At 41.3% G+C, this 17,199-nt stretch overlaps 1 protein-coding gene across 2 annotated transcripts in view; it reads left to right on the plus strand.

Moving 5' to 3' along the window:
- LTBP1 (latent transforming growth factor beta binding protein 1) overlaps positions 1-17,199 on the plus strand; it is a 395,779-nt gene that overhangs the window by 285,041 nt on the left and 93,539 nt on the right. For both annotated transcript variants that reach the window (XM_063443116.1, XM_063443117.1), the window contains 2 exons: positions 4,985-5,107; positions 10,321-10,485. In XM_063443116.1, the coding sequence (XP_063299186.1) occupies positions 4,985-5,107; positions 10,321-10,485 (288 nt within the window). The remainder of the gene's footprint in view (positions 1-4,984; positions 5,108-10,320; positions 10,486-17,199) is intronic.

Here is a 17,199-nt window from a genome sequence, read left to right on the forward strand (position 1 = left end):
TCCTGACGACGGCGTGCATACACGCTGAAACGCGCGTCGAGCGTTTCTTTCACTTTATTTATTTTTTCCTATGTTTGCCTTACACTTTTAGGTAGCACTTTATAGTTTTTTATTAGGTGACTTTTTTGTTTGCTAGCGGTAGCAGGTATTTAGTGTGTTTGCCTTAGTCTAGGTGGTTGTATCCACATACAATACTAGGCAGCTTTTGGAGAGATATATTTTTTGGGGGTTCTCTTGCTTGTTACCCCTCTATAGTCCCTGTGTTGGGCTATTTATCTGTTTTTACTATTATCTTGTAAAAGTATGGTATATCAAGGTAGCTGGGGGGACAGGTTATGACTCATTATCTTTTACCTGTTCACTCTCCTATTACTCTCTCTCTCTTTCCTGTTACCGGGCATTCAAGTGCCTTTTCCGTGTCCAAAGTTGCTTCTCAGGATCCCCTTGTTTCAAGGGTCTCCTTTTCTGTGTAATTATCACATTAAGCCAGGGTGAATAGCGTTTTCACAACTATGGTGTCAGGAATACATGTTTGTATTCCTGACACTTAAGCAAATTAAAGGAACATTCTGGTCACTATAACCATAACAACTTCATCTAAATGCTATGATGCCAGGAAGCACCTGGGCAGGGCCGGACTGGCCCACCGGGATACCGGGAAATTTCCCGGTGGGCCGTCGGCACCTGGGGCCGGGGAGACATGTGGGTGTCCTGCGGCCGCAGGGAGAGCTTGAATGGCGGCCGCAGGGGAAGCTCTTCTTGCGACCGCTGGGGGAGCAGGTTGTTCTGTCTCTGCTCCCCCACCCTCGCGCGCAGCTTAATGAGACCGGGGCCGGAATATGACGTCATATTCCGGCCCCAGTCTCTTTCTAGCGCGCGAGGGCGGGGGAGCAGAGACAGAACAGCCTGCTCCCCCAGCGGCTGCCAGAAGAGCTTCCCCTGCGGACACCATTCAAGCTCTCCCTGCGGCCGCAGGACACCTATCAGTCTGCCCACCCACCCACACAGGTAGCAACAAGTGTCTGTGTCATGCTGTGTGTGTGTGTGTCATGCTGTGTGTGTGTCTGTCTGTGTCATGCTGTGTGTGTGTGTGTCTGTCTGTGTCATGTTGTGTGTATGTCTGTCTGTCTGTGTCATGCTGTGTGTGTCTGTCTGTGTTGGTGTGTGTGTCTGTCTGTCTGTGTCATGCTGTGTGTGTGTGTGTGTGTCTGTCTGTGTCATGGTGTGTGTGTGTGTGTGTGTCTGTCTGTGTCATGGTGTGTGTCTGTGTCATGTGTGTGTGTCTGTGTCATGCTGTGTGTGTCTGTCTGTGTCATGCTGTGTGTGTGTCTGTCTGTCTGTGTCATGCTGTGTGTGTGTGTGTCTGTCTGTGTCATGGTGTGTGTGTGTGTCTGTCTGTGCCATGGTGTGTGTCTGTGTCATGGTGTGTGTGTCTGTGTTGTGTGTGTGTGTGTGTGTGTGTGTGTCTGTGTCACTGTGTGTCTGTATCATGATGTGTGTGTCTGTCTGTGTCACTGTGTGTGTGTGTGTGTGTCTGTCTGTGTCATGGTCTGTGTCATGGTGTGTCTGTCATGGTGTGTGTGTGTCTGTCATGGTGTGTGTGTGTGTCAGTCGTGGTGTCTGTGTGTTTTTAAAAATAGTGTTTTACTCACCTGTTTTTTTTTTCCAACGTCGTGCTGGTCTCTGCCTCTATGACTGAGATCATCAAGCTTGATGATCTCAGCCAATCCGCACTGACACAGGAAGCGCCTCTAGTGACCGTCTGAGTGTCTGTCACTAGAGGTGTCACTAGGAAGCAATGTAAACACTGCCTTTTCTCTGAAAAGTCAGTGTTTACATTCAAAAGCCTGCAGGGACAGGCTATAGACACCAGAACCACTACATTAAGCTGTGTGTGTGTGTGTGTGCCTGCTAGTGAGTGAGCTTGCTTGCATGTGTGTGTGTGCCTGCTAGTGAGTGAGCTTGTGTTTTTATGTCAATGAGCTTATGTATATTAGTGAAATTGTTTGTCTATGAGGCTGTGTATCAATGAGCTTGTGTGTGTCAGTGAGATTGTCTGTGTCTGCATGTGAGTATGCTTACTGTATAATTAAATGTTTTACTCTGAAAGGACCAATATTTTACATTAGAAAAAGTAATATATATATATATATATATATATATATATATATATATATATATATATAACTCAATCATCTGGGGTGGCAATACATAGCCTTACATATTACATGCGACAATAAATGGCTTATAATGACTTATGGGGCTGGCATAGATTTTTTTTTCCAGGGCTGCTTTATATCCCCAGTCCGGCCCTGCACCTGGGTGTCCCTGGGTGATCTCTTTCCTTTAGGGGGTTAAACCGCTCTCAAATGGTTTAACCCCAAAGGCTTCATCCACCTCCAGATCGCTCAGTGGTATTCGGCTTCTCAAACGGAGTGTCGGGAAGTACAAATTGATGTCAGGCATGAGTGCTGCAGATTGACTAGAGTCGTCAGTTGACGCTCTGAGCCAATTGCTAGTTCCCGGTTCATAAAAATGTTTTACTTTTTTTTATAAATGGGGAGCTACTGATTGGCTTAGAGTGCCAGCTGACCGCTCTAGCCAATCAGCGGCACTCTGTGCTTCCTGACACAGTAAATAAAAGTGAACTCATTAACACTGATATTTTTTTTTTACCTGGGGAGATGAGGTACAAAGTTTCTTTGCCAGTCCCAGGTAACCACGGCCGTCTATAATATGAATAGGACCCTGGGCAAAGAATTTTGTTGGGCCCCCTTGGCCCTGCGACCCTCTCAATCCACAAACCCCCCAATTATGCCCAACCCCCAATCACACTGAGTTATTGACACATACACACACACAGACATATTAAAACATTCACAGATACATACTGACACACACATACACTGACACACAAATATATACTGGCAGACATATTGACACACATTCAGACATACTGACAAACACACACAGATATACTGACACACATACAGACACATACACTGACAGACGTATTGACACACACTGACATACACACAGACATGCTGACATACACACAGGCATACTGACACACACACAGGCATACTGACATACACACAAGTATACTGACACATACACAGGCATACTGACATACACACAGGCATACTGACACATACACACAGACACATACACTGACAGAAATACTGACACACACACACAGACATGTTGACACACACAGGCATACTGATATACACAGACAGACATACTGACACACACACACAGACAGAAATACTGACACACACACAGACAGAAATACTGACACACACACAGACAGAAATACTGACACACACAAAGACAGAAATACTGACACACACACACAGACATAAATACTGACACACACACAGACAGAAATACTGTCACACACACTGACAGAAGTATTTACACAAACACACACACTAAAACACAGACACACTGACACACATACATACATACTGACACACAGACAGACATACATACTGACAAATACTGAAACACACACAGACAGAAATACTGACACACACAGACATACACACACACAGACACAAACATACTGACATACATTTAGCCACCCTCCAACCACCCTTACCTTTTCTGGAGGGTGGTTTCCCTGGAGTCCAGTGGCAGGCTGAGGCAGTTGGGGGTTCTCCTCTGAAACTCCCCTCCTCCCTGCTTTTCTCCTCCTGTGCGGCTCTGATCTCCGGATGGAGGAAGTGACGCGAGGCACTCACTTCCTCCCAGCCGGCTGCCGAACAGGAAGGGGCCCGGTCGTGCTGTTTAAGCGTAACAGCGCCCGACCGGGCCCCTGCTGACACATGCCCACCGGGTGGCCCTTAGTGCATGGGCCACCCGGGGGCCCTCTTTAGCATGCGGGATGGTGCGGCTCTGTGCAGCCGCACCGCTGGGTCCAAGGGGGGTTGCGCAAATCGCGGGGCCCACGGAGCAGCTGCTCTGAGGCCCCCCAGGAGCAACTGGGACCGGGGCAGCTGCCCCGTTTGCCCCGCGCTAAAGACAGCCCTGCAGGTAACAAAGCCTTATGATGTGGTGTCCAAAATAAAATGGAGGGTTCACTTCACTTGCTAGTCCATTAAAGTTGTGTGGGTTTTAGCATGCTAGGACCAAAATCTGTGTAAGATTGTGACTTTTTCAGATTTAGCTTTAATTGACAATCAAGTAAAAGTTCATTGTCAACACTATAACTGGTTTTATATAATTGAAGTTATGATGCAAGACTTTGCCACTGCAGTAGCTCAATGCTAACAAGGGCAGCATAGATGCATATATTTAGGTTGCTGTTGCAGAGTCATGGATTTCACATTTCTTTAGCCATTAAGTGAATTTTGCCAGTTTAAATTAAGTTTTATTCAAGTTTTCATGGACCATTCCTGCATCCAAGCCTCTCGAGTGGGTGTCTGTCCATCCTTTGTTATGCAGGCTGGATGAGAAGACTGCAAAACCTGTAATCCAATGCTACCCAAAGCCAACAACTCCTATAATGTTCAGTAAGTATCTGAGACTGGTGGGAGTTAAAATATATATTTGACGCAATGGGCTTATAAGACAACTGCTTTCTTTGATTGGACAATGCCCCACACCAACAATTAAGTTAGTGTGGGGCAAAAAGGTTTTGATTTGTGGATGGTTAGCTGGAGAGGCTGGTTATTTAATTGTAACCACAATTTGTAATAAGCCACATATAATCTCTATGTTCAAAAATGCTTTGGGTTATTTTATTATATATTATATTTTATAGTATGAATATATTTTATTACTGACTGGTACTGTAACAGAGTTATAATCGAAGCTTCTTTTTGCAGATTAATAAGCATATTAATCTGCAAAAAGAAGCTCAGATTATAACTTTTTTTTTTTTTATGTGTTTGTGCCAGATGTATTGCTAGGCTAAAAAACATGAAGAAATGGAATATCAGATAATGAACTATGCTTTTGTATTCCATTCTTGTCATAGATATTAATGAATGTCGTATGCAAAATGCATGTCCCAATGGAGAATGCCTGAACACCATTGGAAGCTATAGATGCACGTGCAAACCAGGGTTTGTGCCAGATCCCACATTATCTGCATGTATAGGTAAGTGGTAAGGGTTTTGTATTTTCCCCATTTTTCATGCATATAACTCTAAGGGACATGAGACTTAATCCAATCTTCTAAAACACTTTCAGTCACACCACTAATAGAAGTGTTCTACACTGCTAGTATATAGGTCATATCATTGTTCAGTGGGTGGTGTGTAGATCAGTAGCATTTGCAAAAGATTCCTTATATTTAGAGAAGGCTGAACCAGCTAGTTTAATTACATCATGCAATTAAGACTTTTTTTTTAGTGATATTGAATCATACTCCTTTTTCATAACTTATCTGATTCATTCATTTCCTTTATGACACACAAAAAGTAATGGAATGATAGCCCCACTGATAGGCCTCAATTTAATATTGTTGTATATGTTTTTACAAATGATTTCATATTTTTGGATAAACTTTTAACATTATTTAAAATTATGAAAAATATTTACATTTTGTATTTTTTTGATAGGTTGATATCTTTTTTTTTATAATTCTTTCTTTCATTGAGGCATAGGTATGACATTAGATAAGTAAATGATTGAGTCATGTTATATGTATTGATATCAATAGAAAACTGTGGTAAGTGATGGATGTACATGAGAAATAGCAGACTGTTCGTTAAACTATGTATGCTCCAGTGACAGCCTCTTTTAATTTTTTTTCTCGGTTATATTACAGAAAGGGAAATGCTAATTTATGATAGGATGATAAATGGAGACATGTCTCCCTTCATTTAGTAGATAAGGTTTGTTAACTGCGGGCGGTCACCTAGATTGGTTGCCTTAATCTTAATGCATCTCGTTGATATAGCATGTTAGGTGGGTGATGAATTAAGTACTGAAGTTAAGCCGTTGTGTGAACAGTTGAACAGGGATGAGAGCTAGACATAAAGCACGTAGCTACTGCATGGCGATAGGGCGATCACTGTGCTGCAAGTTATGCTACCGCTGCCACCAGTATGTGACGATACAGACTAATATCGTCTGTGGGTACTTCCACTAACTTGCACAGCTGATCACTATACCAAGTGCTATGACCTGAGCTTGGAGTCCCTCCAACACCACACCTCAGTTTGTCATGGAAAGCCTTGTGTTTGTAAAATGGTTTCTAAAACATATGTCACAAAGTGAATGAGAGTGCCAGTATATGTCAGGCAATGTAACCTCTACAATAAGCTGTTGTGGTTATTTTGTTCCAAAACCGTTAAGGACCAAGCCATACTTCAGTGGTGTAAAAAGGCACACCTTCTTTATTTTTTTTTTCTCCCTCTCCTTGCCTTACTAGAGAGGTGTACATCTTCTGCAGTGCATACTTTGCATTATTGTATTGTATTGTATTGTATTGTATTTTTTAATATGTGCTTTTTTGAAAACCATGAGTTTAGAGTGGTGCTATTTGCACTAAAGCAATTAGCATATACCTTAACACACACTTTACATAAAAAACTAGAACAGAATTTTATATGCAGCCTTATCATTTCTTTAGCTTTTTATTGCTTGAATGCTCTTCTTAAAATGAAGGCTTTTGATTTGCTTTTTAGTTTTTTTAATAGTAAATGAACATACATTAAATTCTGGTGACTTGGCCATGTCTCTTAAAACAACACTTTCCAGCAGATGTCACTAAGAAAACTATACAAATTTGTAGATTCAATTAGTATTTATTATGAAAACAAAATTTCAGATACTCAAGTTATTACGTTTTATCATATTCCCAGTAAACGGATTCTAGGGCATCACTTACCTTGTTTTATTTAATTTCTAAAACTGGCTCCCTTGACCCTGACCTATATACATTTTTTGAGCCAGCCTAAATTCAGACAGTATGTATGATCTTCATTCTGTGTCCAGTTTAGGCATTATTCTGCAGCCTGTAGATGCTTTCCTTGTTACCCACATTGCTATATTTAACAGAAACCTGCAATGTTCAATTTTTAGAAACCATTTGTGTTTATTTTGGCTTGTAGACTAGTTTCTTCCTTGCTGATGAAGATAAAATTTCATTTTATTGGAATGAACAGCATAGTGATCTCACCACTGGGGAATTAGAGACATTAAGAAGACACATACCACATTTTAGTTAATACCCTGCATACTATATTGAGCACACTGTCTAGGAAGAATCGTAAATTGTACTTGTTACAAACATTTGCATTGATTGACGGTTAAGGAGATCAAATTTAGATGATGTGTGATCAGAACATACAAACAACATGTCTATTTATGTAAGCCGTCTGTTAAATGGAAATGAACCTTGTGCTACATTACAGTTTAAAGGGACATTTCTTAGTTACCCTTTTCCATTTTGCCCTTTGTATGTCAGACTGTGAGGTAATGCATGTTTATATTCGTAAATGAGAAAGATAATTTAAAGTGGATAATATACTTGAAAGATTTTGTTATCACTTTGAATTCCCTACATTGTAAATTTTTTTGTGAATAACTAAGACACACGATTTCAAGAAATATATGAATTAAAAGGTGTATTTTGTTTTATCATCTCAGCAAGAATTTAGGCCATTTGATTTGAGTGTTGTCAAGCTTGTTTGTTTTTGTATTTAAATTATCTAGACATGATTCTACTTAATTCTGCAGGTCTATATAATGGCATAGCTTCCTGCTTTTATGTGAATTTTGGCATCTTCTGGTCATGTGGTCTACACAGTGTCTGTATTTCATAAAACTTACATAAAAATGTATCTGCAATGCAAGCGCTCTCTACGTAAAATAATTACAAATTCTATGGGGCAATTTAAAGATTAAAAAAAAAACAACCAATTCACAGGCTGGGATATGGCTAGTTTTACGTACTTTCTTCTATTGGTAATCAAAGTTAACACCACAGTATTCTGTTTCTTATTGTTATTGCCATTTATATAGTGCCAGCATAGTCTGCAGTGCTTAACAGCGTTATAAAGGAAGGAATTTAGCAATAAATGAACATACTATTAACTTTTTGACAAGAACGATAGGTTGATGAGAACCCTTCTTGAACGAGCTTATAAACTATTGAGGTGGGGTAAAAAAAACATAGTAGGAAAGATAGCATGGGGGATAGCAATCATGTGACACGGCGCTGAATTGGAAGATGAAAGTGAAGTGGAGACTGCACCCACTAATTAAGTTTAGAAAATAATGAAAGTAAAACATAGGCTACTTTAAAGAGGTAAGTTTTTAGGAATGTCTTAAAGAATTGAAGAGTAAGGAGGAGACAGGCTGTTCCATAAGAATGGAGCTCCCTGTGGGAAGTCCTGTAAGTGTGAGTTAGCAGTATGAGCACGAGTGGCAGACAGGAGGTCACCAGCAGAGAAGCTGAGAAGGGGAGCACTTGCAAATTAGTTCAGAAATGCAATAAGGGGAAGAGTTGTTCAGAGCTTTGTAGGTCAGAGTTAAAGAGTTGAAGCAGTTTTAGTGTATAGATCATGCCTCTAAGGTTTCACTGCTCAATTCACTGCCATTTAGGAGTTAAATCACTTTGTTTCTGTCTATGCAGCCCTAGCCACACCTCCCCTGGCTATGATTGACAGAGCCTGCATGAAAAAAAAACTGGTTTCACTTTCAAACAGATGTAATTTACCTTAAACAATTGTATATCTTTCTCTCTAAATTGAACTTTAATCACATACAAGAGGCTCTTGCAGGGTCTAGCAAGCTATTAACATAGCAGGGGATAAGAAAATCTAAATTAAACAGAACTTGCAATAAAATATGGATAAACATTAGATGACTCTTTACAGGAAGTGTTTAGGGAGACTGTGCAAGTCACATGCAGGGAGGTGTAACTAGGGTTCATAAACAAAGTGATTTAACTCCTAAATGGAAGAGAATTGAGCAGTGAGACTACAGGGGCATAATCTATACAGCAGAACTGCTTCATTAGGCTAAAGTTGTTTTGGTGACTATAGTGTCCCTTTAATATTTTGAATTAAATCCGATAGGACACAGGAAATAGTTAAATAACCGTAATTTGCTAAATTGTGGATTTTTTGCTTGACTGAGTCATATTTGAAGTGACAAATGGATGTGCCTGGTTTACGGAACAGTGGTGTAAAATAACCATGTGCAATAAACTGATTTGCAAGGCGTTTATTGATCTAGACATTATACACATGTTAAATTTGGAAGTACTGTTCTGTACAGCTTTAGATGCAAGTGAACTATGTATCTGGTGAGTGCTTAACTTACATGTAAACACGTGTTGATTAAATAACAGAATAAACAAGTTCCCTTAGTTTTTTTTTGTGTGTAGATATAGTGCCAGGAAAACAAACTATTGAGCTGAAGTGGTCTGGGTGCCTATAGTGGTCCTTTAATGTCATAGACCATTATTTTATGCCATGGCACAAGTCTGAAGATTCCTTGAACTGTAGACAATAAGCTATGTCTACTGTGGTGTAGATATTGGGTCACAGTTCACTTTTCAAACCAAAATACATTATATATTTTAATAATAATATATCTAAAAGCTGTAGTAGTGATTGGAAAAGTTGTAATTGTATCACCAGTTCTTCATTATTATTGTGCCTAAAGAGTTGTTGGTACCTGGATGTCTAGACGAGTTTCCAGTTAAATCCTAAATAGTTTTATATTAAAACTGTGGGTGGCGCCAGAGAACTTGAGCCCACATTGCCATAAACTTCTTAGTGTGCCTTTTAATACTGTATATAGTCTGCCATTTATTGCCAGAGTAACTATAACTACTGTCACCATTTCTTCTGTGTTAAGAAGAGTAAAGACTTGTTTGTGTCATTTCATTTAAAAATAATCACTATGTCTGTATTGTAGATATTGTAGATATTTCCTAATTCTAAGATGTTCCTTCTAAAACACAGCTAGAATTATTAGGCATCTTGCTTTGATTTTCATTTCTTCACACTATAATTTTGGCTAGTTCTACAGACTTTCACCATTTTCATAAACAAACTATTAGCAGATTAATCCAATAGAATGCATTAAACCATCACGTAAAACAATTTGTAGGGTTTTAGCATAGTAACAGAAAGCTCTTTGCACACAAAAGTCACATAGTATCGTCTTGCATGAATCTGGTGCTTGTGTTAAAACATATACATCTCAAACTCCCAATTTTAGCTTAGAGTAACAATTGCTGATCCTAGTTAATTGTCCAACCTGTAGTCTCTTGCATTGTTAATTGGTCCGTATTAAATAATGAGTTCTTGCTATTCTCAAGTAAACTATTCCAATTTTCCTCTGTCATAGCTGAAATTCCTTTGTCTGAGGAGAAAGGCCCTTGTTACCGACTGGTCAATACAGGAAAGCAGTGCATGCATCCTCTGTCTGTTCAGCTTACCAGGCAGCTCTGCTGTTGCAGTGTGGGCAAAGCATGGGGACCGCATTGTGAAAAGTGCCCTGTTCTTGGAACAGGTAAGGCTAATAGAAATAAACCATATGTTTATAGGTTTATGCTACCAGTTCCTTGTATATGTATGCATTACAATTTATAGAAAATATTTATTTAAAAGTGCATTACCTTGTAGGATACTTTGAAACTATTTTGTGTCCTGGTAATAGAAATAATGAGAGATAGTAAACTGAAATATGTGCTCTAAGACATGCTTGTAGTAAAGTATAGGTGGCCCATGCTAAACAGACCTCTAGCGGGTGGCTTACAGTGAACAGTGGCTTAACTGTAATGAACTATACTAGACCTGCTTATTACAAATTATAGTTTATCCCACAGCAGTCCTATATATAAAGGCATCAGCAGGCCCCCATCTCTGGGTTCACATAGAGCAGGAGTTCTCAACCCAGTCCTCAAGGCCCCCCTACCAGTCCTGGATTTAGGGATTACCTGGGTGTGTCTAAGGTGTTTTTTTTTCTTTTTCTAAACACCTTAGACACACCCAGGTAATCCCTAAATCCTTGAGGACTGGGTTGAGAACCCCTGACATAGAGTAATAGGTACATTTCTTGGGAAGCAAAGTGTAAGATGGCTAACAGATAAAACAACAAAGGTAAATAAAAAAAGCAGGGAGCAAGGATAAACAATCAAAGGGTAAAAGGATCATAAATGTGAGTGAGAAAGAACAGTGTAAGTCCTCAGATCAGTCCCAATAAATCAGCTGATGCCTAATTTGAGGATTCTATTGCCAGACTTGTAATGTGAGACCATTAGTTTTGGCAGCTGCACCTTGATGCTGGAAGATTCCACTCTATGGCACTTGCTGCCTCTCTCCTTCCAGTATAGGTAAAAACGTGCTTGTATCAGCCTTAAGTCCAGCTCTATGACCCTCTGTTCGGAGAGTGGTACTGGGGTTTCATGGATATTCACACAGGAGGTCCCCACTTGATACATGGAAGGGATTCTCCTCTTTTTGCCCTATTTCCGAGCAGGCCCAGGTGCGCCACTTCTGGGGTTTCTCTCTTTTCAATAAGTGTATACAGCTTAGTCTGCTCCACCAGCCCCAGATATGGGGTTGCAAGGAAACCTCATGACAGGGGCCCTACTATAGGTTGGGTAGTGGAGTCGACCCAGTGGTAACTGCTGCTGCGAAGGCCATCTTAGATCCAAGATGTTTGAGCGCTCTCAGTAGGCCCTGCCGATAACTGCTCTTTGTCGATCTAGTGGGGACCGGGATAACCTCCACTGGCACAAAGGGGGGTAGGCATCTGTGAGGAGTGTCAGACAGTCATAATGCGGCAGCCAGGTATGTAGACGGGATGGCGGTTTGCCGTTCCGCTCTTACCCCTAGTAGGCCGCACGCTCCAAAGCCTCAATTAACTCACAGAGGCCCCAAAGCATTCAATCTCGGAGGGTCCAGTAGCGGCAACAATTAATTGGACAACGTTCAATACCCTGCCAGCTCGGATGCTTGTTTTGAGCCCAGATTATAAGTCAAACAGGTCGGATTCTGCAGGAACCTCTCCCACATGCAACCGGTCAGCATGGCAGTCGGGCGCTGCCCCCCCGAAATACACCATTTAATGCCTTTCAAAGTACCATGAGTCCAGTCACCATATAGCTATAATTTCAAGTGTGTCTGGACTTCTTATGGCACCCTCAGCTGCTGCCATTTTCTGCATTCTCTAATATGAATAACTTTTGTGTAACATAAATAAATAATTGTATTAACAAATGATTAACACATATATAGATTGTGAGAAGAACTTAATATTAAAGGGATTCTATAGTGTATGGATTACAAAGTTGGTCGGAGCTCCGACTAATCTGACATCATCTGATGGGGACTAATGCACATGCATGGTAGACCCTCTCAATAGAAAACTATTGCATCAATGCTTTCCTATGGGGATTTTACTGATGCTGGATGTCCTCATGCAGAGCGTGAGGATGTCCAGTGTCAGTTAGGCGACCAAAGTTGGTTAGCCACCAGGAAGTGCCTCTAGTGGCTTTCTGATTGACAGCCACCAGAGGCAGTATTAGTCCTGCAATGTAATTATTTCTCAAAACTGCCATTACATTGCAGGACTAAGTGGGACGGGGACACAATATTTAAAGGGACACTGTAGGCACCAAGACCACTTAATCTCAATAAAGTGGTCATGGTGCCTACAGTGTCCCTTTAAGTATTGTTACTCCTTTTAAAACCTGACAATAACAATTCTGGTTCAGAATATAAATTGGATCATTAGTCTGTGTTTCTGGGAAAGGAAAATATTCATGAGACTGCATAATTACTGATGCCTGCACTCAGCAGCCGGCCTGACATGTGCCAGTGAATGTTATGCTTTCGTATACTTTGGGGGGAAAAATACATTTCCACAATGTATTTTACATCTCAGAAAGGTTGTCAACATCAATCATCGCTGGTATCTACCTCGAGTACATGGTAAATGCCACTTATATTGCTAGCTCTTGTTAAGTTACAGGCAAATGCCTTGGTTTCCTGTTTTAGGATTTGAATACAATTTTAATTAGCTGAACGATCTAACATTGCAGTTCTGAATTGTGATTATAGTGTCACATGTATATGTCTTCTCAGTGGGAGTTAAACGTGAACTCAGATGTGAATGATATTAAATTGAAAGTGCTTTGGTGGATTTGAAATACAACCTAGTACTTGAATGTACTCTTCAGCTGTTCATTATTTGAAATTGCTTTTAATAGCTTAGCCATACTGTACGTATTAATGATTTTTATAGGTCTCCACACACACAACACATTATATTTGTTGTTTTATTGAGTGAGCGCCTGTAATATTTGTTCCTGTGGTCATCTATATGTTTCTCTATTTGACTCCCTTGTCTAACTTTCCACCTCTGGGTTGGCAATATATTCAATATGGATACTCAATTCTAGTCCAAAGAGACATTTTAGTGGTGCAGTTTTTAAATGTTCTACCTTATGAATTGCAGTAAGTATGATACAAAGGATTTTGTAAGGATATGATAAAGGAACACTATAACATTCCTAACCTTGCAGTTTTGATGCCCCTTTTAATTCCAGTGACCCCCCCACCGTGTAAATAAAAAATGTTTTAAAAAAAAATGAAATTAGTAAAAAAACTCAACTTTTCTCCCGCACTAAGCCTCAATCTGTGATGCTTCAACCTCCTCCTAGCATTGTGCAATCCTGGAGGCATGCTTTCAGGATGACCAGCCAATCCAATGCATAGAGGTGAATTGGGGAATGGAGGCACATATGCAGCACTTGACGCGATGCGCCTACGATTCTTCCATAGAAAATAAATGCATGCAGTATTTCTCTAATGAAGACTATGATGGCGTATGCGCGTGTTAGGGTATGAGAGCCAGGTAGCTCTGTTCTAGCTCTCATACCTAGAAGGTTCGGAGGCAGGACTTGAAGCCTCTCTTCAAAGGCTTCTAATTACTAGAATATTTAGATTTGAGGCCACTAGGAAGGGGGAAACCAATGTAGGCACTATAACAACTTCACCTCGACAATGTAGGCACCAAAACAACTTAAAATTAAACAGTTTTGGTGTATAGATCATGCCTCACTGCTCAACTCTCTGCCATTTAGGATTTAAATCACTTTGTTTATACAGCCCTTGTCACACCTCCTTGCATGTGACTTGCACCTCCTTCCTAAACAATAAATGTAAAGAGAGATCTCTGTTGAAACTTACTTTAATTGTACAGTCTGTTTAATTCAGAATTTCTTCTTTCCTGCTCTGTTAATAGCATACTACACCATGCTGCAGCCTTCTGTGTGTGATTAAAGTACAATTTAGAAAACAGGAGATAAAGCAGCTTCTAAACTAACTTCTAAAATAAGTTAACATCTGATTGAAAATGAAACATTTTTTTCATTCAGGCTGTGCAAGTGACATGATCTCTACAAGTGGTTTTGATGCCTGTAGTATGAATTTTGAGAAAACACTTCAGCCAAGAAGTTCAGGACTGCCATGCAGTTTGTCCTGGGTAGAGCATAGACCCTGTTCCATTTTTTTGCTCGATCTTTTACGGATGTATCAAGAAGCTGGAAAATGCCGGGTAGCAAAATGCCAGGAATAAAGAGATCCAAACGTCTCTCCAGACACCAGCCATGCCAGGATCGCCAGGCGTGCAGGTATGATCGTCTGGTGCCAGGTGCCCAAGAGTCCTGGATTAACTCTCTTACCGTTGTCGATACGCCCGACACATCCCAGGAACCACGAAAATGGTTCAAGCCACTAGCGGTAGGCGATCCTCTAATATCAATGGATGTGGATTCCCTTGTGGATCCTGTAGGAGATACCTGGAGACAGGGAGTAGTAGAGGGCCTTCGCATGACAACTCCAGCAAGAGAGGGAACCACGGTTGACTCCTCCAAAATAGTGTGACCAGGAGAAGCGACACTCCCAGGAGTTTGGTCAGATGCAATGTCAGAAGTATCATGGAGAAAGAGGGGAACGTATACACCCCCGAGGGAAGCCAGTCTTAGAGAAGCACATCCATTGCCTCGCTGTGGGGATGCGGAAGCCAACTGAAGAATAAGCTCCTTCTGACAGTTCACCCTGGATGCAAACAGATCTGAGTGAAGGGGGTCTCGGAGTGAGTCCAATAGTTAAAACACTGAACTCTCTCCAGTGTCGGGCGAACCAGACTGCTGCTTTATTGATATTCTGCCACAAATGACAAATGCTTGTCCAGACAGTATTTAAAGAGATTCTTCGTGAAATCCGACAGCAGTATGGAGCGGGAAACCTCCCAACTGATTTATGTAGTGGACAGCTGAGAGGTTGTCCATGTGAAGCAGCAGCGAGCAGTGATTCTTCCCCTTGGTGAAGCTGCAAATGGCGAATGATCCCACAATTAGTTCCAGACAGTTGATGTGAAGAGTTCTCTCCTCCGGAGTCCAGAGTCCTCCTGTCGCCACGCCATCGCAAGTAGCGCCCCAGCCCATACAGCTGGCATCTGATTCCAGGAAAAAGTCTGGTTGAAGTCCGAAAATTGCCTTGCCATTTCAGTCCTCCATATGTCGAAGCCACCAATGAAGTTCCAGACGGGCTTCCTCCGAAACACACACAACTCCGTCGTACGAGGCCAATGACCTGAGTGAGCCTTCTGGGGTTGGAGTGCCCGATAGTGCAGGGTCCTGGAAGATGGCTTGAATGAAGGATGACAACAGGCCCTTAGTGTGACCTGTGGGTCGCAGAGCAGGCTACTGATAGCATTCCTGAAGGTGGTCCCCATGGACATCGGAAGACGGAGAACCGCCTGAGCTGAATCCACCACAAAACCCAGAAACTGGACTGACCGAGAGGAAGCCAGTTCAGATTTTTTACACGTTGAGGGCAAATCCCAGGTCCTGAATCAGATGCATCGGGACCGTGAGGTAGGTTCTCCTCAGCTCCAGTTGAAATAACCAATCTCCCTCGCAGAGGAGATGGATGCCCTCCATCTTGAAATGTTGATAGACGACATACGCGTTGAGGGCATGCAGATTGATAACAGGACGGAAGTCCCCTGTCTTCTTCCATACAAGGTAGATTTTGCTCAAAAAGTGAGGTGGCCAGTCCCCACTCCACTGAGCCCTTGTCCAGCAGGGATAAATTGTCTGAATGAACCAAATCGGATGCCTCTTTGGCCATGCGTCGGCCGTGGAGCGCTGACCTGTTTAGAGATTCGACAACATTGATCCTGACTCCGGACACTGTCTGAGAGGCATCTGTGCCTAGTTGAGAGACATATAAATAGAAACGTGTCGGTATCAGGACCCAATTCCTTGGATGCCAAATCCACCAATTTGCTGTCCAGCTTGTAAAGGGCCGCTTTGCGGTGTTTGGAGGACAGGGCCAATTGGCATTTCTTTATAAACAAACAGATGGCCCTTTGGGCCCATTCTCATAGCAGATTTAGCATCCACCAGTGTTCCACTTTGTAGAGCGTCACCTGCCATGAGGAACATCTGTGTCGACATGCCACTGACATCCAGCAGTTTGTCCTGGGTAGATAGTGAAAAAAGTGATAAGTGCTCTCTATCCAATAAAGCAGCTATTCACCAACAAGGAGTTCCTTTTACCTTGTGAACAATAGAACAAAACAAGCAAGTAAATTAGGTGGACAGCGCTAAGAATTATTATAATAAAATCATACATACACAGGTAGCAGCAGATTTCGCAATTGTGTGTCTTACTCTTAAAAAAAGGGAAGTAAAAGTACAATGATAGTGCAGTATGTTATGAATAATATGGTTATAAAGATATATTCCAAAGGAGCACTCACGTTTTCCAGAGCTTATAAAGCTCTATTTTAGGAGCCTGGACGGAACAATCCCCGTCTAAGGATTTCTTTTTGCTGGTATCAGATTCCCAAGGTAGTGCGATTCATCATATGAAAAAAATAAGGATGTATACCAATGGTACAGTACGTATGTAAAAGTAGGATAAGTAAATAATATTTGACCTACTTACATTTGCTAGAGCAATGACCTGCTCTAGTGTATGGAGCTTTAGGTGGAACAATCCCCACCTAGGGATATATGTAGATCAGGAACAGCAGAGTGATGGTAAGAGTATAAGGAGCTCAAGAATGACTGGGTATTAAAACAGAATCTTTATTAATAAACAGAATAAATAAAACTATTTAAAAGTGAACTATATAGTAAAAAGAAGTATAAATAAAACCAGTCCTTTGTAGGCAATCCTTAATCTCCACTTGACATGTTTCGCT

This window comes from Pelobates fuscus, chromosome 2, assembly GCF_036172605.1.
Source record: "Pelobates fuscus isolate aPelFus1 chromosome 2, aPelFus1.pri, whole genome shotgun sequence".
NCBI lineage: Eukaryota > Metazoa > Chordata > Amphibia > Anura > Pelobatidae > Pelobates > Pelobates fuscus.